A 23,671-nucleotide genomic window follows, 5' to 3' on the forward strand; every position below is an offset into this window, starting at 1 on the left:
AGTATTATAGTAGTTATATTCCTGTATATAGTAGCAGTATTATAGTAGTTATATTCTTGTACATAGGGGCAGTATTATAGTAGTTATATTCTTGTATATAGTAGCAGTATTATAGTAGTTATATTCTTGTACATAGGGGCAGTATTATAGTAGTTATATTCTTGTACACAGGAGCAGTATTATAGTAGTTATATTCTTGTACATAGGGGCAGTATTATAGTAGTTATATTCTTGTACATAGGGGCAGTATTATAGTCGTTATATTCTTGTACACAGGAGCAGTATTATAGTAGTTATATTCTTGTATATAGGAGCAGTATTATAGTAGTTATATTCATGTACATAGGGGCAGTATTATAGTAGTTATATTCTTGTACATAGGAGCAGTATTATAGTAGTTATATTCTTGTACACAGGAGCAGTATTATAGTAGTTATATTCTTGTACATAGGGGCAGTATTATAGTAGTTATATTCTTGTACACAGGAGCAGTATTATAGTAGTTATATTCTTGTACATAGGGGCAGTATTTTAGTAGTTATATTCTTGTACATAGGGGCAGTATAATAGTAGTTATATTCTTGTACACAGGAGCAGTAATATAGTAGTTATATTCTTGTATATAGGAGCAGTATTATAGTAGTTATATTCTTGTACATAGGGGCAGTATTATAGTAGTTATATTCTTGTTTATAGGAGCAGTATTATAGTAGTTATATTCTTGTACATAGGAGCAGTATTAAAGTAGTTATATTCTTGTACATAGCGGCAGTATTATAGTAGTTATATTCTTCTACATAGGGGGCAGTATTATAGTAGTTATATTCTTGTACATAGGGGGCAGTATTATAGTTGTTATATTCTTGTACATAGGAGGCAGTATTATAGTAGTTATATTCTTGTACATAGGGGGCAGTATTATAGTAGTTATATTCTTGTACATAGGGGGCAGTACTATAGTAGTTATATTCTTGTACATAGGGGGCAGTATTATAGTAGTTATATTCTTGTACATAGGGGGCAGTATTATAGTTGTTATATTCTTGTACATAGGAGGCAGTATTATAGTAGTTATATTCTTGTACATAGGGGGCAGTATTATAGTAGTTATATTCTTGTACATAGGGGGCAGTATTATAGTAGTTATAGTCTTGTACATAGGGGCAGTATTATAGTAGTTATATTCTTGTACATAGGAGCAGTATTATAGTACTTATATTCTTGTATAAAGGGGGCAGTATTATAGTAGTTATATTCTTGTACATAGGAGCAGTATTATAGTAGTTATATTCTTGTACACAGGAGCAGTATTATAGTAGTTATATTCTTGTACATAGTGGCAGTATTATAGTAGTTATATTCTTGTACATAGGGACAGTATTATAGTAGTTATATTCTTGTACATAGGAGCAGTATTATAGCAGTTATATTCTTGTACATAGGGGGCGTTATTATAGTAGTTATATTCTTGTACATAGGAGCAGTATTATAGTAGTTATATTCTTGTACATAGGGGCAGTATTATAGTAGTTATATTCTTGTACACAGGAGCAGTATTATAGTAGTTATATTCTTGTACATAGGGGCAGTATTTTAGTAGTTATATTCTTGTACATAGGGGCAGTATAATAGTAGTTATATTCTTGTACACAGGAGCAGTAATATAGTAGTTATATTCTTGTATATAGGAGCAGTATTATAGTAGTTATATTCTTGTACATAGGGGCAGTATTATAGTAGTTATATTCTTGTTTATAGGAGCAGTATTATAGTAGTTATATTCTTGTACATAGGAGCAGTATTAAAGTAGTTATATTCTTGTACATAGGGGCAGTATTATAGTAGTTATATTCTTGTACATAGGGGGCAGTATTATAGTAGTTATATTCTTGTACATAGGGGGCAGTATTATAGTAGTTATATTCTTGTACACAGGAGCAGTATTATAGTAGTTATATTCTTGTACATAGGGGCAGTATTATAGTAGTTATATTCTTGTACATAGGGGCAGTATTATAGTAGTTATATTCTTGTACGCAGGAGCAGTATTATAGTAGTTATATTCTTGTATATAGGAGCAGTATTATAGTAGTTATATTCTTGTACATAGGGGCAGTATTATAGTAGTTATATTCTTGTACACAGGAGCAGTATTATAGTAGTTATATTCTTGTACATAGGGGCAGTATTATAGTAGTTATATTCTTGTACACAGGAGCAGTATTATAGTAGTTATATTCTTGTATATAGGAGCAGTATTATAGTAGTTATATTCTTGTATATAGGAGCAGTATTATAGTAGTGATATTCTTGTACATAGGGGCAGTATTATAGTAGTTATATTCTTGTACATAGGAGCAGTATTATAGTAGTTATATTCTTGTATATAGGAGCAGTATTATAGTAGTTATATTCTTGTATATAGGGGGCAGTATTCTAGTAGTTATATTCTTGTACATAGGAGCAGTATTATAGTAGTTATATTCTTGTACATAAGGAGCAGTATTATAGTAGTTATTCCTGTTATATAGGAGCAGTATTATAGTAGTTATATTCTTGTACATAAGGGGCAGTATTATAGTAGTTATATTCTTGTACATAGAGGGCAGTATTATAGTAGTTATATTCTTGTACATAGGGGGTAGTATTATAGTAGTTATATTCTTGTATATAGGGGGCAGTATTCTAGTAGTTATATTCTTGTACATAGGAGCAGTATTATAGTAGTTATATTCTTGTACATAGGGGCAGTATTATAGTAGTTATATTCCTGTACATAGGAGCAGTATTATAGTAGTTATATTCTTGTACATAAGAGCAGTATTATAGTAGTTATATTCATGTACATAAGGGGCAGTATTATAGTAGTTATATTCTTGTACATAGGAGCAGTATTATAGTAGTTATATTCTTGTACATAGGAGCAGTATTATAGCAGTTATTTTCCTGTACATAGGGGCAGTATTATAGTAGTTATATTCTTGGATATAGGGAGCAGTATTATAGTAGTTATATTCTTGTACATAGAGGGCAGTATTATAGTAGTTATATTCTTGTACATAGGAGCAGTATTATAGCAGTTATATTCTTGTACATAGGAGCAGTATTATAGTAGTTATATTCTTGTACATAGGGGGCAGTATTATAGTAGTTATAGTCTTGTACATAGGGGCAGTATTATAGTAATTATATTCTTGTACATAGGGGACAGTATTATAGTAGTTATATTCTTGTACTTAGGGGCAGTATTATAGTAGTTATATTCTTGTATATAGAAGCAGTATTATAGTAGTTATATTCTTGTACATAGGAGCAGTATTATAGTACTTATATTCTTGTATAAAGGGGGCAGTATTATAGTAGTTATATTCTTGTACATAGGAGCAGTATTATAGTAGTTATATTCTTGTACACAGGAGCAGTATTATAGTAGTTATATTCTTGTACATAGGAGCAGTATTATAGTAGTTATAGTCTTGTACATAGGGGGCAGTATTATAGTAGTTATATTCTTGTACATAGGGACAGTATTATAGTAGTTATATTCTTGTACATAGGAGCAGTATTATAGCAGTTATATTCTTTTACATAGGGGGCGTTATTATAGTAGTTATATTCTTGTACATAGGAGCAGTATTATAGTAGTTATATTCTTGTACATAGGAGCAGTATTATATTAGCTATATTCTTGTACACAGGAGCAGTGTTATAGTAGTTATATTCTTGTACATAGGGGCAGTATTATAGTAGTTATATTCCTGTATATAGTAGCAGTATTATAGTAGTTATATTCTTGTACATAGGGGCAGTATTATAGTAGTTATATTCTTGTATATAGTAGCAGTATTATAGTAGTTATATTCTTGTACATAGGGGCAGTATTATAGTAGTTATATTCTTGTACACAGGAGCAGTATTATAGTAGTTATATTCTTGTACATAGGGGCAGTATTATAGTAGTTATATTCTTGTACATAGGGGCAGTATTATAGTCGTTATATTCTTGTACACAGGAGCAGTATTATAGTAGTTATATTCTTGTATATAGGAGCAGTATTATAGTAGTTATATTCTTGTACATAGGGGCAGTATTATAGTAGTTATATTCTTGTACATAGGAGCAGTATTATAGTAGTTATATTCTTGTACACAGGAGCAGTATTATAGTAGTTATATTCTTGTACATAGGGGCAGTATTATAGTAGTTATATTCTTGTACACAGGAGCAGTATTATAGTAGTTATATTCTTGTACATAGGGGCAGTATTTTAGTAGTTATATTCTTGTACATAGGGGCAGTATAATAGTAGTTATATTCTTGTACACAGGAGCAGTAATATAGTAGTTATATTCTTGTATATAGGAGCAGTATTATAGTAGTTATATTCTTGTACATAGGGGCAGTATTATAGTAGTTATATTCTTGTTTATAGGAGCAGTATTATAGTAGTTATATTCTTGTACATAGGAGCAGTATTAAAGTAGTTATATTCTTGTACATAGCGGCAGTATTATAGTAGTTATATTCTTCTACATAGGGGGCAGTATTATAGTAGTTATATTCTTGTACATAGGGGGCAGTATTATAGTTGTTATATTCTTGTACATAGGAGGCAGTATTATAGTAGTTATATTCTTGTACATAGGGGGCAGTATTATAGTAGTTATATTCTTGTACATAGGGGGCAGTATTATAGTAGTTATAGTCTTGTACATAGGGGCAGTATTATAGTAGTTATATTCTTGTACATAGGAGCAGTATTATAGTACTTATATTCTTGTATAAAGGGGGCAGTATTATAGTAGTTATATTCTTGTACATAGGAGCAGTATTATAGTAGTTATATTCTTGTACACAGGAGCAGTATTATAGTAGTTATATTCTTGTACATAGTGGCAGTATTATAGTAGTTATATTCTTGTACATAGGGACAGTATTATAGTAGTTATATTCTTGTACATAGGAGCAGTATTATAGCAGTTATATTCTTGTACATAGGGGGCGTTATTATAGTAGTTATATTCTTGTACATAGGAGCAGTATTATAGTAGTTATATTCTTGTATATAGGAGCAGTATTATAGTAGTTATATTCTTGTACATAGGGGGCAGTACTATAGTAGTTATATTCTTGTACATAGGGGGCAGTATTATAGTAGTTATATTCTTGTACATAGGGGGCAGTACTATAGTAGTTATATTCTTGTACATAGGGGGCAGTATTATAGTAGTTATATTCTTGTACATAGGGGGCAGTATTATAGTTGTTATATTCTTGTACATAGGAGGCAGTATTATAGTAGTTATATTCTTGTACATAGGGGGCAGTATTATAGTAGTTATATTCTTGTACATAGGGGGCAGTATTATAGTAGTTATAGTCTTGTACATAGGGGCAGTATTATAGTAGTTATATTCTTGTACATAGGGGACAGTATTATAGTAGTTATATTCTTGTACTTAGGGGCAGTATTATAGTAGTTATATTCTTGTATATAGAAGCAGTATTATAGTAGTTATATTCTTGTACATAGGAGCAGTATTATAGTACTTATATTCTTGTATAAAGGGGGCAGTATTATAGTAGTTATATTCTTGTACATAGGAGCAGTATTATAGTAGTTATATTCTTGTACACAGGAGCAGTATTATAGTAGTTATATTCTTGTACATAGTGGCAGTATTATAGTAGTTATATTCTTGTACATAGGGACAGTATTATAGTAGTTATATTCTTGTACATAGGAGCAGTATTATAGCAGTTATATTCTTGTACATAGGGGGCAGTATTATAGTAGTTATATTCTTGTACATAGGAGCAGTATTATAGTAGTTATATTCTTGTACATAGGAGCAGTATTATAGTAGCTATATTCTTGTACACAGGAGCAGTGTTATAGTAGTTATATTCTTGTACATAGGGGCAGTATTATAGTAGTTATATTCCTGTATATAGTAGCAGTATTATAGTAGTTATATTCTTGTACATAGGGGCAGTATTATAGTAGTTATATTCTTGTATATAGTAGCAGTATTATAGTAGTTATATTCTTGTACATAGGGGCAGTATTATAGTAGTTATATTCTTGTACACAGGAGCAGTATTATAGTAGTTATATTCTTGTACATAGGGGCAGTATTATAGTAGTTATATTCTTGTACATAGGGGCAGTATTATAGTAGTTATATTCTTGTACATAGGGAGCAGTATTATAGTAGTTATATTCTTGTACATAGGGGCAGTATTATAGTAGTTATATTCTTGTACACAGGGGGCAGTATTATAGTAGTTATATTCTAGTACATAGGGGCAGTATTATAGTAGTTTTATTCTTGTACATAGGAGCAGTATTATAGTAGTTATATTCTTGTACATAGTGGCAGTATTATAGTAGTTATATTCTTGTACACAGGGGGCAGTATTATAGTAGTTATATTCTTGTACATAGGGGGCAGTATTATAGTAGTTATATTCTTGTATAAAGGGGCAGTATTACAGTAGTTATATTCTTGTACATAGGGGCAGTATTATAGTAGTTATATTCTTGTACATAGGGAGCAGTATTATAGTAGTTATATTCTTGTACATAGGGGCAGTATTATAGTAGCTATATTCTTGTACATAGGGGGCAGTATTATAGTAGTTATATTCTTGTACATAGGAGCAGTATTATAGTAGTTATATTCTTGTACATAGGGGCAGTATTATAGTAGCTATATTCTTGTACATAGGGGGCAGTATTATAGTAGTTATATTCTTGTACATAGGGGCAGTATTATAGTAGTTATATTCTTGTACACAGGGGGCAGTATTATAGTAGTTATATTCTTGTACATAGGGGGCAGTATTATAGTAGTTATATTCTTGTATAAAGGGGCAGTATTACAGTAGTTATATTCTTGTATATAGGGGCAGTATTACAGTACATAAAGGGCAGTGTGTTTTCTGCTGATAACATGGCCCTTTTGCTGCTCTGTAATCTTCACTCTTGCAGTAATTACCTCTTACAATCCCATATCTCGTATACAATGCGCTGAGTAAATGTAATCACTATTATAAGAGTACAAAGAATTCCAGCCGGACATGATAAGTGTGAGATATAATATCAGCAGCCACTAAATGTGCAGTGAATTATTAGCTGGACGTGTGATCAGTGATAGGAACATAATCATAGTATACAGGACACCATCTATATACCTATATACACCTCACTGCTACAATCTAGCTGAGAACTCAGAACATGTAGTTACATTATTGTCCATTGGGACAGTATTATCATGTGTTGAAGGCTGATAATATTTATCTTGTAATTAATTGCTACAAAATATTGTACAACATATTCCAGAGATCCAGAGGTCTTCTGCAGATCTCAGGTCTCCTGTGGGGGATTATTATGGGGAGATCTGATTTGTAAGAACTGGTGAAGACAATATAGAAAAGAGTCAAAGCTCAAAGTGAAATCCAGAAGCCAGAAATCTGTGTCCAGAACTGAATCATTACCTGTGATTTGTGGAAATTCATTAGAAAAAAGGCAATGATGTATGTAATCCTATCACATGTGATACTGTCTGCTGAGCTGTGTATCTAATCCTCTCCTGTGTGATACTGTCTGCTGAGCTGTGTATCTAATCCTCTCCTGTGTGATACTGTCTGCTGAGCCGTGTATCTAATCCTATCCTGTGTGATACTGTCTGCTGAGCCGTGTATCTAATCCTCTCCTGTGTGATACTGTCTGCTGAGCCGTGTATCTAATCCTATCCTGTGTGATACTGTCTGCTGAGCTGTGTATCTAATCCTCTCCTGTGTGATACTGTCTGCTGAGCCGTGTATCTAATCCTATCCTGTGTGATACTGTCTGCTGAGCCGTGTATCTAATCCTATCCTGTGTGATACTGTCTGCTGAGCCGTGTATCTAATCCTCTCCTGTGTGATACTGTCTGCTGAGCCGTGTATCTAATCCTATCCTGTGTGATACTGTCTGCTGAGCTGTGTATCTAATCCTATCCTGTGTGATACTGTCTGCTGAGCTGTGTATCTAATCCTCTCCTGTGTGATACTGTCTGCTGAGCTGTGTATCTAATCCTCTCCTGTGTGATACTGTCTGCTGAGCTGTGTATCTAATCCTCTCCTGTGTGATACTGTCTGCTGAGCTGTGTATCTAATCCTCTCCTGTGTGATACTGTCTGCTGAGCCGTGTATCTAATCCTATCCTGTGTGATACTGTCTGCTGAGCTGTGTATCTAATCCTATCCTGTGTGATACTGTCTACTGAGCTGTGTATCTAATCCTATCCTGTGTGATACTGTCTGCTGAGCCGTGTATCTAATCCTATCCTGTGTGATACTGTCTGCTGAGCTGTGTATCTAATCCTCTCCTGTGTGATACTGTCTACAGAGCTGTGTATCTAATCCTCTCCTGTGTGATACTGTCTGCTGAGCCGTGTATCTAATCCTATCCTGTGTGATACTGTCTGCTGAGACGTGTATCTAATCCTCTCCTGTGTGATACTGTCTGCTGAGCTGTGTATCTAATCCTATCCTGTGTGATACTGTCTGCTGAGCCGTGTATCTAATCCTATCCTGTGTGATACTGTCTGCTGAGACGTGTATCTAATCATCTCCTGTGTGATACTGTCTGCTGTGCTGTGTATCTAATCCTCTCCTGTGTGATACTGTCTACAGAGCTGTGTATCTAATCCTCTCCTGTGTGATACTGTCTGCTGAGCTGTGTATCTAATCCTCTCCTGTGTGATACTGTCTGCTGAGCTGTGTATCTAATCCTCTCCTGTGTGATACTGTCTGCTGAGCTGTGTATCTAATCCTCTCCTGTGTGATACTGTCTGCTGAGCCGTGTATCTAATCCTATCCTGTGTGATACTGTCTGCTGAGCCATGTATCTAATCCTCTCCTGTGTCATACTGTCTGCTGAGCCGTGTATCTAATCCTATCCTGTGTGATACTGTCTGCTGAGCTGTGTATCTAATCCTATCCTGTGTGATACTGTCTACTGAGCTGTGTATCTAATCCTATCCTGTGTGATACTGTCTGCTGAGCCGTGTATCTAATCCTATCCTGTGTGATACTGTCTGCTGAGCTGTGTATCTAATCCTCTCCTGTGTGATACTGTCTACAGAGCTGTGTATCTAATCCTCTCCTGTGTGATACTGTCTGCTGAGCTGTGTATCTAATCCTATCCTGTGTGATACTGTCTGCTGAGCCGTGTATCTAATCCTATCCTGTGTGATACTGTCTGCTGAGCCGTGTATCTAATCCTCTCCTGTGTGATACTGTCTGCTGTGCTGTGTATCTAATCCTCTCCTGTGTGATACTGTCTACAGAGCTGTGTATCTAATCCTATCCTGTGTGATACTGTCTGCTGTGCTGTGTATCTAATCCTATCCTGTGTGATACTGTCTGCTGAGCTGTGTATCTAATCCTCTCCTGTGTGATACTATCTGCTGAGCTGTGTATCTAATCCTATCCTGTGTGATACTGTCTGCTGTGCTGTGTATCTAATCCTGTCCAGTGTGATACTGTCTACAGAGCTGTGTATCTAATCCTCTCCTGTGTGATACTGTCTGCTGAGCTGTGTATCTAATCCTATCCTGTGTGATACTGTCTGCTGAGCCGTGTATGTAATCCTATCCTGTGTGATACTGCCTGCTGAGCCGTGTATCTAATCCTCTCCTGTGTGATACTGTCTACAGAGCTGTGTATCTAATCCTATCCTGTGTGATACTGTCTGCTGTGCTGTGTATCTAATCCTATCCTGTGTGATACTGTCTGCTGAGCTGTGTATCTAATCCTCTCCTGTGTGATACTGTCTGCTGAGCTGTGTATCTAATCCTATCCTGTGTGATACTGTCTGCTGAGCTGTGTATCTAATCCTCTCCTGTGTGATACTGTCTGCTGAGCTGTGTATCTAATCCTCTCCTGTGTATACTGTCTGCTGAGCTGTGTATCTAATCCTCTCCTGTGTGATACTGTCTACAGAGCTGTGTATCTAATCCTCTCCTGTGTGATACTGTCTGCTGAGCTGTGTATCTAATCCTCTCCTGTGTGATACTGTCTACAGAGCTGTGTATCTAATCCTATCCTGTGTGATACTGTCTGCTGAGCTGTGTATCTAATCCTATCCTGTGTGATACTGTCTACTGAGCTGTGTATCTAATCCTCTCCTGTGTGATACTGTCTGCTGAGCTGTGTATCTAATCCTCTCCTGTGTGATACTGTCTACAGAGCTGTGTATCTAATCCTATCCTGTGTGATACTGTCTGCTGAGCTGTGTATCTAATCCTATCCTGTGTGATACTGTCTACTGAGCTGTGTATCTAATCCTATCCTGTGTGATACTGTCTGCTGAGCCGTGTATCTAATCCTCTCCTGTGTGATACTGTCTGCTGAGCTGTGTATCTAATCCTCTCCTGTGTGATACTGTCTGCTGAGCCGTGTATCTAATCCTATCCTGTGTGATACTGTCTGCTGAGCTGTGTATCTAATCCTATCCTGTGTGATACTGTCTGCTGAGCCGTGTATCTAATCCTATCCTGTGTGATACTGTCTGCTGAGCCATGTATCTAATCCTATCCTGTGTGATACTGTCTACAGAGCTGTGTATCTAATCCTATCCTGTGTGATACTGTCTGCTGAGCCGTGTATCTAATCCTATCCTGTGTGATACTGTCTGCTGAGCCGTGTATCTAATCCTATCCTGTGTGATACTGTCTGCTGAGCCGTGTATCTAATCCTATCCTGTGTGATACTGTCTGCTGAGCCGTGTATCTAATCCTCTCCTGTGTGATACTGTCTGCTGAGCCGTGTATCTAATCCTATCCTGTGTGATACTGTCTGCTGAGCCGTGTATCTAATCCTCTCCTGTGTGATACTGTCTGCTGAGCCGTGTATCTAATCCTCTCCTGTGTGATACTGTCTGCTGTGCTGTGTATCTAATCCTATCCTGTGTGATACTGTCTGCTGTGCTGTGTATCTAATCCTATCCTGTGTGATACTGTCTGCTGAGCTGTGTATCTAATCCTATCCTGTGTGATACTGTCTGCTGTGCTGTGTATCTAATCCTATCCTGTGTGATACTGTCTGCTGAGCGGTGTATCTAATCCTCTCCTATGTGATACCTGTTACATTCTTACCTTCTTTCCCATCTCGCTGGCTCAGGGTTGTGCGGATGCTGCTGGGACTTGTGGTTGCCGTCAACAAATCTTGGCGAGGAGGTGAAGTCGCCTTATAAACCCCGGGAGCTGGAGCGATCTCTGCCCCCGGCCGCAGCGTCACGTCTGTAGGTGAGATCCGATCTCAGGGCTGCGATAAAAGAAGGACGAGGAGATTACAGAACCTTCCCCTGCCCTTCACCATCTGCAGCGCGACTGCACGGTGTATCACACATCAGAGGATTAGATACACAGCTCAGCAGACAGTATCACACAGGAGAGGATTAGATACACAGCTCAGCAGACAGTATCACACATCAGAGGATTAGATACACAGCTCAGCAGACAGTATCACACAGGAGAGGATTAGATACACAGCTCAGCAGACAGTATCACACAGGAGAGGATTAGATACACAGCTCAGCAGACAGTATCACACAGGAGAGGATTAGATACACGGCTCAGCAGACAGTATCACACAGGAGAGGATTAGATACACAGCTCAGCAGACAGTATCACACAGGAGAGGATTAGATACACGGCTCAGCAGGCAGTATCACACAGGAGAGGATTAGATACACAGCTCAGCACACAGTATCACACAGGATGGGATTAGATACACGGCTCAGCAGGCAGTATCACACAGGAGAGGATTAGATACACGGCTCAGCAGACAGTATCGCACAGGAGAGGATTAGATACACGGCTCAGCAGACAGTATCACACAGGAGAGGATTAGATACACAGCTCAGCAGACAGTATCACACAGGAGAGGATTAGATACACGGCTTAGCAGACAGTATCACACAGGAGAGGATTAGATACACAGCTCAGCAGACAGTATCACACAGGAGAGGATTAGATACACAGCTCAGCAGACAGTATCACACAGGAGAGGATTAGATACACAGCTCAGCAGTCAGTATCACACAGGAGAGGATTAGATACACAGCTCAGCAGACAATATCACACAGGAGAGGATTAGATACACAGCTCAGCAGACAGTATCACACAGGATGGGATTAGATACACGGCTCAGCAGACAGTATCACACAGGAGAGGATTAGATACACAGCTCAGCAGACAGTATCACACAGGAGAGGATTAGATACACAGCTCAGCAGACAGTATCACACAGGAGAGGATTAGATACACAGCTCAGCAGACAGTATCACACAGGAGAGGATTAGATACACAGCTCAGCAGACAGTATCACACAGGATAGGATTAGATACATGGCTCAGCAGACAGTATCACACATGATGGGATTAGATACACAGCTCAGCAGACAGTATCACACAGGAGAAGATTAGATACACGGCTCAGCAGACAGTATCACACAAGAGAGGATTAGAGACACAGCTCAGCAGACAGTATCACACAGGAGAGGATTAGATACACAGCTCAGCAGACAGTATCACACAGGAGAGGATTAGATACACAGCTCAGCAGACAGTATCACACAGGATAGGATTAGATACACAGCTCAGCAGACAGTATCACACAGGAGAGCATTAGATACACAGCTCAGCAGACAGTATCACACAGGATAGGATTAGATACACAGCTCAGCAGACAGTATCACACAGGATAGGATTAGATACACAGCTCAGCAGACAGTATCACACAGGAGAGGATTAGATACACGGCTCAGCAGACAGTATCACAGAGGAGAGGATTAGATAAACGGCTCAGCAGACAGTATCACACAGGAGAGGATTAGATACACGGCTCAGCAGACTGTATCACACAGGATAGGATTAGAGATACACGGCTCAGCAGACAGTATCACACAGGAGAGGATTAGATACACAGCACAGCAGACAGTATCACACAGGAGAGGATTAGATACACGGCTCAGCAGACAGTATCACACAGGAGAGGATTAGATACACAGCACAGCAGACAGTATCACACAGGAGAGGATTAGATACACGGCTCAGCAGACAGTATCACACAGGAGAGGATTAGATACACGGCTCAGCAGACAGTATCACACAGGAGAGGATTAGATACACAGCACAGCAGACAGTATCACACAGGAGAGGATTAGATACACGGCTCAGCAGACAGTATCACACAGGAGAGGATTAGATACACGGCTCAGCAGACAGTATCACACAGGAGAGGATTAGATACACGGCTCAGCAGACTGTATCACACAGGATAGGATTAGATACACGGCTCAGCAGACAGCATCACACAGGATAGGATTAGATACACAGCTCAGCAGACAGTATCACACAGGATAGGATTAGATACATGGCTCAGCAGACAGTATCACACATGATGGGATTAGATACACAGCTCAGCAGACAGTATCACACAGGATAGGATTAGATACACGGCTCCGCAGACAGTATCACACAGGATAGGATTAGATACACGGCTCAGCAGACAGTATCACACAGGATAGGATTAGATACACAGCTCAGCAGACAGTATCACACAGGAGAGGATTAGATACACAGCTCAGCAGACAGTATCACACAGGATAGGATTAGATAAACGGCTCATCAGATGGTATCACACAGGATAGGATTAGATAAATGGCTCAGCAGACAGTATCACACAGGATAGGATTAGATACATGGCTCAGCAGACAGTATCACACAGGAAAGGATTAGATAAATGGCTCAGCAGACAGTATCACACAGGATAGGATTAGATACATGGCTCAGCAGACAGTATCACACAGGAAAGGATTAGATACACAGCTCAGCAGACAGTATCACACAGGATAGGATTAGATACACAGCTCAGCAGACAGTATCACACAGGATAGGATTAGATACACAGCTCAGCAGACAGTATCACACAGGATAGGATTAGATACGCAGCTCAGCAGACAGTATCACACAGGATAGGATTAGATACACAGCTCAGCAGACAGTATCACAGGATAGGATTAGATACACAGCTCAGCAGACAGTATCACACAGGATAGGATTAGATACACAGCTCTGCAGACAGTATCACACAGGATAGGATTAGATACACGGCTCAGCAGACGGTATCACACAGGATAGGATTAGATACACAGCTCAGCAGACAGTATCACACAGGAGAGGATTAGATACACGGCTCAGCAGACTGTATCACACAGGAGAGGATTAGATACATGGCTCAGCAGACAGTATCACACAGGAGAGGATTACATACACAGCTCAGCAGACAGTATCACACAGGATAGGATTAGATACACGGCTCAGCAGTCAGTATCACACAGGAGAGGATTAGATACACGGCTCAGCAGACAGTATCATGCAGGAGAGGATTAGATACATGGCTCAGCAGACAGTATCACACAGGAGAGGATTAGATACACAGCTCAGCAGACAGTATCATGCAGGAGAGGATTAGATACATGGCTCAGCAGACAGTATCACACAGGAGAGGATTACATACACAGCTCAGCAGACAGTATCACACAGGAGAGGATTAGATACACGGCTCAGCAGTCAGTATCACACAGGAGAGGATTAGATACACGGCTCAGCAGACAGTATCACACAGGATAGGATTAGATACACAGCTCAGCAGACAGTATCACACAGGATAGGATTAGATACACGGCTCAGCAGACAGTATCACACAGGAGAGGATTAGATACACAGCACAGCAGACAGTATCACACAGGAGAGGATTAGATACACGGCTCAGCAGACAGTATCACACAGGAGAGGATTAGATACACGGCTCAGCAGACAGTATCACACAGGAGAGGATTAGATACACGGCTCAGCAGACTGTATCACACAGGATAGGATTAGATACACGGCTCAGCAGACAGCATCACACAGGATAGGATTAGATACACAGCTCAGCAGACAGTATCACACAGGATAGGATTAGATACATGGCTCAGCAGACAGTATCACACATGATGGGATTAGATACACAGCTCAGCAGACAGTATCACACAGGATAGGATTAGATACACGGCTCCGCAGACAGTATCACACAGGATAGGATTAGATACACGGCTCAGCAGACAGTATCACACAGGATAGGATTAGATACACAGCTCAGCAGACAGTATCACACAGGAGAGGATTAGATACACAGCTCAGCAGACAGTATCACACAGGATAGGATTAGATAAACGGCTCAGCAGATGGTATCACACAGGATAGGATTAGATAAATGGCTCAGCAGACAGTATCACACAGGATAGGATTAGATACATGGCTCAGCAGACAGTATCACACAGGAAAGGATTAGATACACAGCTCAGCAGACAGTATCACACAGGATAGGATTAGATACACAGCTCAGCAGACAGTATCACACAGGATAGGATTAGATACACAGCTCAGCAGACAGTATCACACAGGATAGGATTAGATACGCAGCTCAGCAGACAGTATCACACAGGATAGGATTAGATACACAGCTCAGCAGACAGTATCACAGGATAGGATTAGATACACAGCTCAGCAGACAGTATCACACAGGATAGGATTAGATACACAGCTCTGCAGACAGTATCACACAGGATAGGATTAGATACACGGCTCAGCAGACGGTATCACACAGGATAGGATTAGATACACAGCTCAGCAGACAGTATCACACAGGAGAGGATTAGATACACGGCTCAGCAGACTGTATCACACAGGAGAGGATTAGATACATGGCTCAGCAGACAGTATCACACAGGAGAGGATTACATACACAGCTCAGCAGACAGTATCACACAGGAGAGGATTAGATACACAGCTCAGCAGACAGTATCATGCAGGAGAGGATTAGATACATGGCTCAGCAGACAGTATCACACAGGAGAGGATTAGATACATGGCTCAGCAGACAGTATCACACAGGAGAGGATTAGATACACAGCTCAGCAGACAGTATCACACAGGATAGGATTAGATACACAGCTCAGCAGACAGTATCATGCAGGAGAGGATTAGATACATGGCTCAGCAGACAGTATCACACAGGAGAGGATTAGATACATGGCTCAGCAGACAGTATCACACAGGAGAGGATTAGATACATGGCTCAGCAGACAGTATCACACAGGAGAGGATTAGATACACAGCTCAGCAGACAGTATCACACAGGAGAGGATTAGATACACGGCTCAGCAGTCAATATCACACAGGAGAGGATTAGATACACGGCTCAGCAGACAGTATCACACAGGATAGGATTAGATACACAGCTCAGCAGACAGTATCACACAGGATAGGATTAGATACACGGCTCAGCAGACAGTATCACACAGGATAGGATTAGATACACAGCTCAGCAGACAGTATCACACAGGATAGGATTAGATACACAGCTCAGCAGACAGTATCACACAGGATAGGATTAGATACGCAGCTCAGCAGACAGTATCACACAGGATAGGATTAGATACACAGCTCAGCAGACAGTATCACACAGGATAGGATTAGATACACAGCTCAGCAGACAGTATCACACAGGATAGGATTAGATACACAGCTCAGCAGACAGTATCACACAGGAGAGGATTAGATACACGGCTCAGCAGACTGTATCACACAGGAGAGGATTAGATACATGGCTCAGCAGACAGTATCACACAGGAGAGGATTACATACACAGCTCAGCAGACAGTATCACACAGGAGAGGATTAGATACACAGCTCAGCAGACAGTATCATGCAGGAGAGGATTAGATACATGGCTCAGCAGACAGTATCACACAGGAGAGGATTACATACACAGCTCAGCAGACAGTATCACACAGGATAGGATTAGATACACGGCTCAGCAGACAGTATCTCACAGGATAGGATTAGATACATGGCTCAGCAGACAGTATCACACAGGAGAGGATTAGATACACAGCTCAGCAGACAGTATCATGCAGGAGAGGATTAGATACATGGCTCAGCAGACAGTATCACACAGGAGAGGATTAGATACACAGCTCAGCAGACAGTATCATGCAGGAGAGGATTAGATACATGGCTCAGCAGACAGTATCACACAGGATAGGATTAGATACACAGCTCAGCAGACAGTATCACACAGGATAGGATTAGATACACGGCTCAGCAGACAGTATCACACAGGAGAGGATTAGATACACAGCTCAGCAGACAGTATCATGCAGGAGAGGATTAGATACATGGCTCAGCAGACAGTATCACACAGGATAGGATTAGATACACAGCTCAGCAGACAGTATCACACAGGATAGGATTAGATACACGGCTCAGCAGACAGTATCACACAGGATAGGATTAGATACACAGCTCAGCAGACAGTATCACACAGGATAGGATTAGATACACAGCTTTTCGATAGTACCACTTCTTACTCATAACGTGTTGTGTGAATGGAGATGAAACAGAATATATTCTCTCCCCTGTATACACACACAATGCTTTATCTATTTAGTGACTACAACATCTTTATTGTGAATGATGATAAAAACAAGATCACATTAAAGTCCAGAAGCATTAGAATCTGATAGTAATGAGACTATAATTCTTCTTGATTTTAATTTGACATTACTTCGAAACGCGTCACCCACGACCTTGATTTTTCTTGGGACTTTTTCCTCTCTTTTGACAAATGTTTTTATCGACTGAATATAATTTTGTATTTTATCTGGAGCGATGGATCAACCTCTTTTTGTGGACTTAGGATCCTGTGCGCTCGTGGATGGGGGATCGCAGCCCTCATGCTCTTTACAGATTACAGTTTTCTGTTGGGGTCTCAATAGGGGGCACACTAATCAGCTGGTTGTGAAGATGTCGTCTAACCAGAAGGGATTGTCGAACAATACCCAGTAAGTGTCAGTGTACTGGTCCGGTGTCAGTGTACTGGTCCATACTGGTCCGGTGTCAGTGTACTGGTCCGGTGTCAGTGTACTGGTCCATACTGGTCCGGTGTCAGTGTACTGGTCCATACTGGTCCGGTGTCAGTGTACTGGTCCATACTGGTCCGGTGTCAGTGTACTGGTCCATACTGGTCCGGTGTCAGTGTACTGGTCCATACTGGTCCGGTGTCAGTGTACTGGTCCATACTGGTCCGGTGTCAGTGTACTGGTCCATACTGGTCTGGTGTCAGTGTACTGGTCCATACCGGTCCGGTGTCAGTGTACTGGTCCATACTGGTCCGGTGTCAGTGTACTGGTCCGGTGTCAGTGTACTGGTCCATACTGGTCCGGTGTCAGTGTACTGGTCCATACTGGTCCAGTGTCAGTGTACTGGTCCATACTGGTCCGGTGTCAGTGTACTGGTCCATACTGGTCCGGTGTCAGTGTACTGGTCCATACTGCTCCGGTGTCAGTGTACTGGTCCATACTGGTCCGGTGTCAGTGTACTGGTCCATACTGGTCCGGTGTCAGTGTACTGGTCCGGTGTCAGTGTACTGGTCCATACTGGTCCGGTGTCAGTGTACTGGTCCATACTGGTCCAGTGTCAGTGTACTGGTCCGGTGTCAGTGTACTGGTCCATACTGGTCCGGTGTCAGTGTACTGGTCCATACTGGTCCGGTGTCAGTGTACTGGTCCATACTGGTCCGGTGTCAGTGTACTGGTCCATACTGGTCCGGTGTCAGTGTACTGGTCCGGTGTCAGTGTACTGGTCCATACTGGTCCGGTGTCAGTGTACTGGTCCGGTGTCAGTGTACTGGTCCATACTGCTCCGGTGTCAGTGTACTGGTCCATACTGGTCCGGTGTCAGTGTACTGGTCCATACTGGTCCGGTGTCAGTGTACTGGTCCGGTGTCAGTGTACTGGTCCATACTGGTCCGGTGTCAGTGTACTGGTCCATACTGGTCCAGTGTCAGTGTACTGGTCCGGTGTCAGTGTACTGGTCCATACTGGTCCGGTGTCAGTGTACTGGTCCATACTGGTCCGGTGTCAGTGTACTGGTCCTTACTGGTCCGGTGTCAGTGTACTGGTCCATACTGGTCCGTTGTCAGTGTACTGGTCCATACTGGTCCGGTGTCAGTGTACTGGTCCATACTGGTCCGGTGTCAGTGTACTGGTCCATACTGGTCCGGTGTCAGTGTACTGGTCCATACTGGTCCGGTGTCAGTGTACTGGTCCATACTGGTCCGGTGTCAGTGTACTGATCCGGTGTCAGTGTACTGGTCTGTAATGGTCCGGTGTCAGTGTACTGGTCCATACTGGTCCGGTGTCAGTGTACTGGTCCATACTGGTCCGGTGTCAGTGTACTGGTCCATACTGGTCCGGTGTCAGTGTACTGATCCGGTGTCAGTGTACTGGTCTGTAATGGTCCGGTGTCAGTGTACTGGTCCATACTGGTCCGGTGTCAGTGTACTGGTCCGGTGTCAGTGTACTGGTCCATACTGGTCCGGTGTCAGTGTACTGGTCCATACTGGTCCGGTGTCAGTGTACAGGTCCATACTGGTCTGGTGTCAGTGTACTGGTCCATACTGGTCCGGTGTCAGTGTACTGGTCCGGTGTCAGTGTACTGGTCCATACTGGTCCGGTGTCAGTGTACTGGTCCATACTGGTCCAGTGTCAGTGTACTGGTCCGTTGTCAGTGTACTGGTCCATACTGGTCCGGTGTCAGTGTACTGGTCCATACTGGTCCGGTGTCAGTGTACTGGTCCATACTGGTCCGGTGTCAGTGTACTGGTCCATACTGGTCCGGTGTCAGTGTACTGGTCCATACTGGTCCGGTGTCAGTGTACTGATCCGGTGTCAGTGTACTGGTCTGTAATGGTCCGGTGTCAGTGTACTGGTCCATACTGGTCCGGTGTCAGTGTACTGGTCCGGTGTCAGTGTACTGGTCCATACTGGTCCGGTGTCAGTGTACTGGTCCATACTGGTCCGGTGTCAGTGTACAGGTCCATACTGGTCTGGTGTCAGTGTACTGGTCCATACTGGTCCGGTGTCAGTGTACTGGTCCGGTGTCATTGTACTGGTCCATACTGGTCCGGTGTCAGTGTACTGGTCCATACTGGTCCGGTGTCAGTGTACTGGTCCGGTGTCAGTGTACTGGTCCGGTGTCAGTGTACTGGTCCATACTGGTCCGGTGTCAGTGTACTGGTCCGGTGTCAGTGTACTGGTCCATACTGGTCCGGTGTCACTGTACTGGTCCATACTGGTCCGGTGTCAGTGTACTGGTACATACTGGTCCGGTGTCAGTGTACTGGTCCATACTGGTCCGGTGTCAGTGTACTGGTCCATACTGGTCCGGTGTCAGTGTACTGGTCCGGTGTCAATGTACTGGTCCATACTGGTCCGGTGTCAGTGTACTGGTCCATACTGGTCCGGTGTCAGTGTACTGGTCCATACTGGTCCGGTGTCAGTGTACTGGTACATACTGGTCCGGTGTCAGTGTACTGGTCCATACTGGTCCGGTGTCAGTGTACTGGTCCATACTGGTCCGGTGTCAGTGTACTGGTCCATACTGGTCCGGTGTCAGTGTACTGGTCCGGTGTCAATGTACTGGTCCATACTGGTCCGGTGTCAGTGTACTGGTCCATACTGGTCCGGTGTCAGTGTACTGGTCCATACTGGTCCGGTGTCAGTATACTGGTCTGTAATGGTCCAGTCTCTGCACTTCTGAGGTCACAGAAGCTTCTGGTCTCTGAATTTCCCTGATTCTTTTGCTTCCAGATAAAGTGACTGTAAGCATCACAGAAACATTGTAACATTCGTGATCACATGTAACCCTTCATGTGCCTGTCTCTTCTTAAAGGGTCACTCCGGAAAACCCAATAGATCCAGAACTAATATTAATGATGTCATAGGATATTTAATATATATTATGGATTAATCTCACCAGTTTCACATTGCCCTCGTCTGTCAGTCCACCATTCTATACACTGCAGCACTGTCCTCTCTGAGAGAGTCCTTTCAGCTGTCTACAGGTTTATTGTACAGTCCCTGGTGTCTAGAGGTTTATTGTTCAGTCCCTGATGTCTAGAGGTTTATTGTTCAGTCCCTGGTGTCTGGAGGTTTATTGTTCAGTCCCTGATGTCTAGAGGTTTATTGTTCAGTCCCTGGTGTGTAGAGGTTTATTGTACAGTCCCTGGTGTGTAGTGGTTTATTGTTCAGTCCCTGGTGTCTAGAGGTTTATTGTTCAGTCCCTGGTGTGTAGAGGTTTATTGTTCAGTCCCTGGTGTGTAGTGGTTTATTGTTCAGTCCCTGGTGTCTAGAGGTTTATTGTTCAGTCCCTGATGTCTAGAGGTTTATTGTTCAGTCCCTGGTGTCTAGTGGTTTATTGTTCAGTCCCTGGTGTGTAGAGGTTTATTGTTCAGTCCCTGGTGTGTAGTGGTTTATTGTTCAGTCCCTGATGTCTAGAGGTTTATTGTTCAGTCCCTGGTGTGTAGAGGTTTATTGTACAGTCCCTGATGTCTAGAGGTTTATTGTTCAGTCCCTGGTGTCTAGAGGTTTATTGTTCAGTCCCTGGTGTGTAGTGGTTTATTGTTCAGTCCCTGGTGTCTAGAGGTTTATTGTTCAGTCCCTGATGTCTAGAGGTTTATTGTTCAGTTCCTGATGTCTAGAGGTTTATTGTTCAGTACCTGGTGTCTAGAGGTTTATTGTTCAGTCCCTGGTGTATAGAGGTTTATTGTTCAGTCCCTGATGTCTAGAGGTTTATTGTTCAGTCCCTGGTGTCTAGAGGTTTACTGTTCAGTCCCTGGTGTCTAGAGGTTAATTGTTCAGTCCCTGGTGTGTAGTGGTTTATTGTTCAGTCCCTGGTGTGTAGTGGTTTATTGTTCAGTCCCTGGTGTGTAGTGGTTTATTGTTCAGTCCCTGATGTCTAGAGGTTTATTGTACAGTCCCTGATGTCTAGAGGTTTATTGTTCAGTCCCTGGAGTCTAGAGGTTTATTGTTCAGTCCCTGGTGTGTATTGGTTTATTGTTCAGTCCCTGGTGTCTAGAGGTTTATTGTTCAGTCCCTGATGTCTAGAGGTTTATTGTTCAGTTCCTGATGTCTAGAGGTTTATTGTTCAGTCCCTGGTGTCTAGAGGTTTATTGTTCAGTCCCTGGTGTGTAGTGGTTTATTGTTCAGTCCCTGGTGTCTAGAGGTTTATTGTTCAGTCCCTGATGTCTAGAGGTTTATTGTTCAGTCCCTGGTGTCTAGAGGTTTACTGTTCAGTCCCTGGTGTCTAGAGGTTAATTGTTCAGTCCCTGGTGTGTAGTGGTTTATTGTTCAGTCCCTGGTGTGTAGTGGTTTATTGTTCAGTCCCTGGTGTGTAGAGGTTTATTGTTCAGTCCCTGGTGTGTAGTGGTTTATTGTTCAGTCCCTGATGTCTAGAGGTTTATTGTTCAGTCCCTGGTGTCTAGAGGTTTATTGTTCAGTCCCTGGTGTCTAGTGGTTTATTGTTCAGTCCTTGCTGTATTATAGTTTATTGTTCAGTCCCTGATGTCTAGAGGTTTATTGTTCAGTCCCTGGTGTCTTGAGGTTTATTGTTCAGTCCCTGGTGTCTAGAGGTTTATTGTTCAGTCCCTGGTGTGTAGTGGTTTATTGTTCAGTCCCTGATGTCTAGAGGTTTATTGTTCAGTCCCTGGTGTGTAGAGGTTTATTGTTCAGTCCCTGGTGTCTAGAGGTTTATTGTTCAGTCCCTGGTGTCTAGTGGTTTATTGTTCAGTCCGTGCTGTATTATAGTTTATTGTTCAGTCCCTGGTGTCTAGAGGTTTATTGTTCAGTCCCTGGTGTCTAGTGGTTTATTGTTCAGTTCGTGCTGTATTATAGCTTATTGTTCAGTCCCTGATGTCTAGAGGTTTATTGTTCATTCCCTGGTGTCTAGAGGTTTATTGTTCAGTCCCTGGTGTCTTGAGGTTTATTGTTCAGTCCCTGGTGTCTAGAGGTTTATTGTTCAGTCCCTGGTGTGTAGTGGTTTATTGTTCAGTCCCTGGTGTGTAGTGGTTTATTGTTCAGTCCCTGGTGTCTAGAGGTGTATTGTTCAGTCCATGGTGTCTAGAGGTTTATTGTACAGTCCCTGGTGTCTAGAGGTTTATTGTTCAGTCCCTGGTGTCTAGAGGTTTATTGTACAGTCCCTGGTGTCTAGAGGTTTATTGTTCAGTCCCTGATGTCTAGAGGTTTATTGTTCAGTCCCTGGTGTCTAGAGGTTTATTGTTCAGTCCCTGATGTCTAGAGGTTTATTGTTCAGTCCCTGATGTCTAGAGGTTTATTGTTCAGTCCCTGGTGTGTAGAGGTTTATTGTTCAGTCCCTGGTGTATAGTGGTTTATTGTTCAGTCCCTGGTGTCTAGAGGTTTATTGTTCAGTCCCTGGTGTCTAGAGGTTTATTGTTCAGTCCCTGGTGTCTAGAGGTTTATTGTTCAGTCCCTGATGTCTAGAGGTTTATTGTTCAGTCCCTGGTGTCTAGTGGTTTATTGTTCAGTCCCTGGTGTGTAGAGGTTTATTGTTCAGTCCCTGGTGTGTAGTGGTTTATTGTTCAGTCCCTGATGTCTAGAGGTTTATTGTTCAGTCCCTGGTGTGTAGAGGTTTATTGTACAGTCCCTGATGTCTAGAGGTTTATTGTTCAGTCCCTGGTGTCTAGAGGTTTATTGTTCAGTCCCTGGTGTGTAG

The 23,671-nt window shown here is 41.8% G+C and overlaps 1 protein-coding gene across 1 annotated transcript in view; it reads right to left on the reverse strand.

Annotated features, from left to right (window-relative positions):
* Positions 1 to 11,304, reverse strand: part of ATP4A (ATPase H+/K+ transporting subunit alpha) — a 94,060-nt gene extending 82,756 nt beyond the window's left edge. The window contains exon 1 of the mRNA XM_073655568.1: positions 11,148 to 11,304. Within this exon, the coding sequence (XP_073511669.1) occupies positions 11,148 to 11,159 (12 nt within the window). The 5' untranslated portion in view covers positions 11,160 to 11,304. The remainder of the gene's footprint in view (positions 1 to 11,147) is intronic.
* Positions 11,305 to 23,671: the final 12,367 nt, after the last annotated feature.

This window comes from Phyllobates terribilis, unplaced genomic scaffold (assembly GCF_046119375.1).
Source record: "Phyllobates terribilis strain yellow unplaced genomic scaffold, ASM4611937v1 Scaffold_12__6_contigs__length_324123572, whole genome shotgun sequence".
NCBI classification, from domain to species: domain Eukaryota; kingdom Metazoa; phylum Chordata; class Amphibia; order Anura; family Dendrobatidae; genus Phyllobates; species Phyllobates terribilis.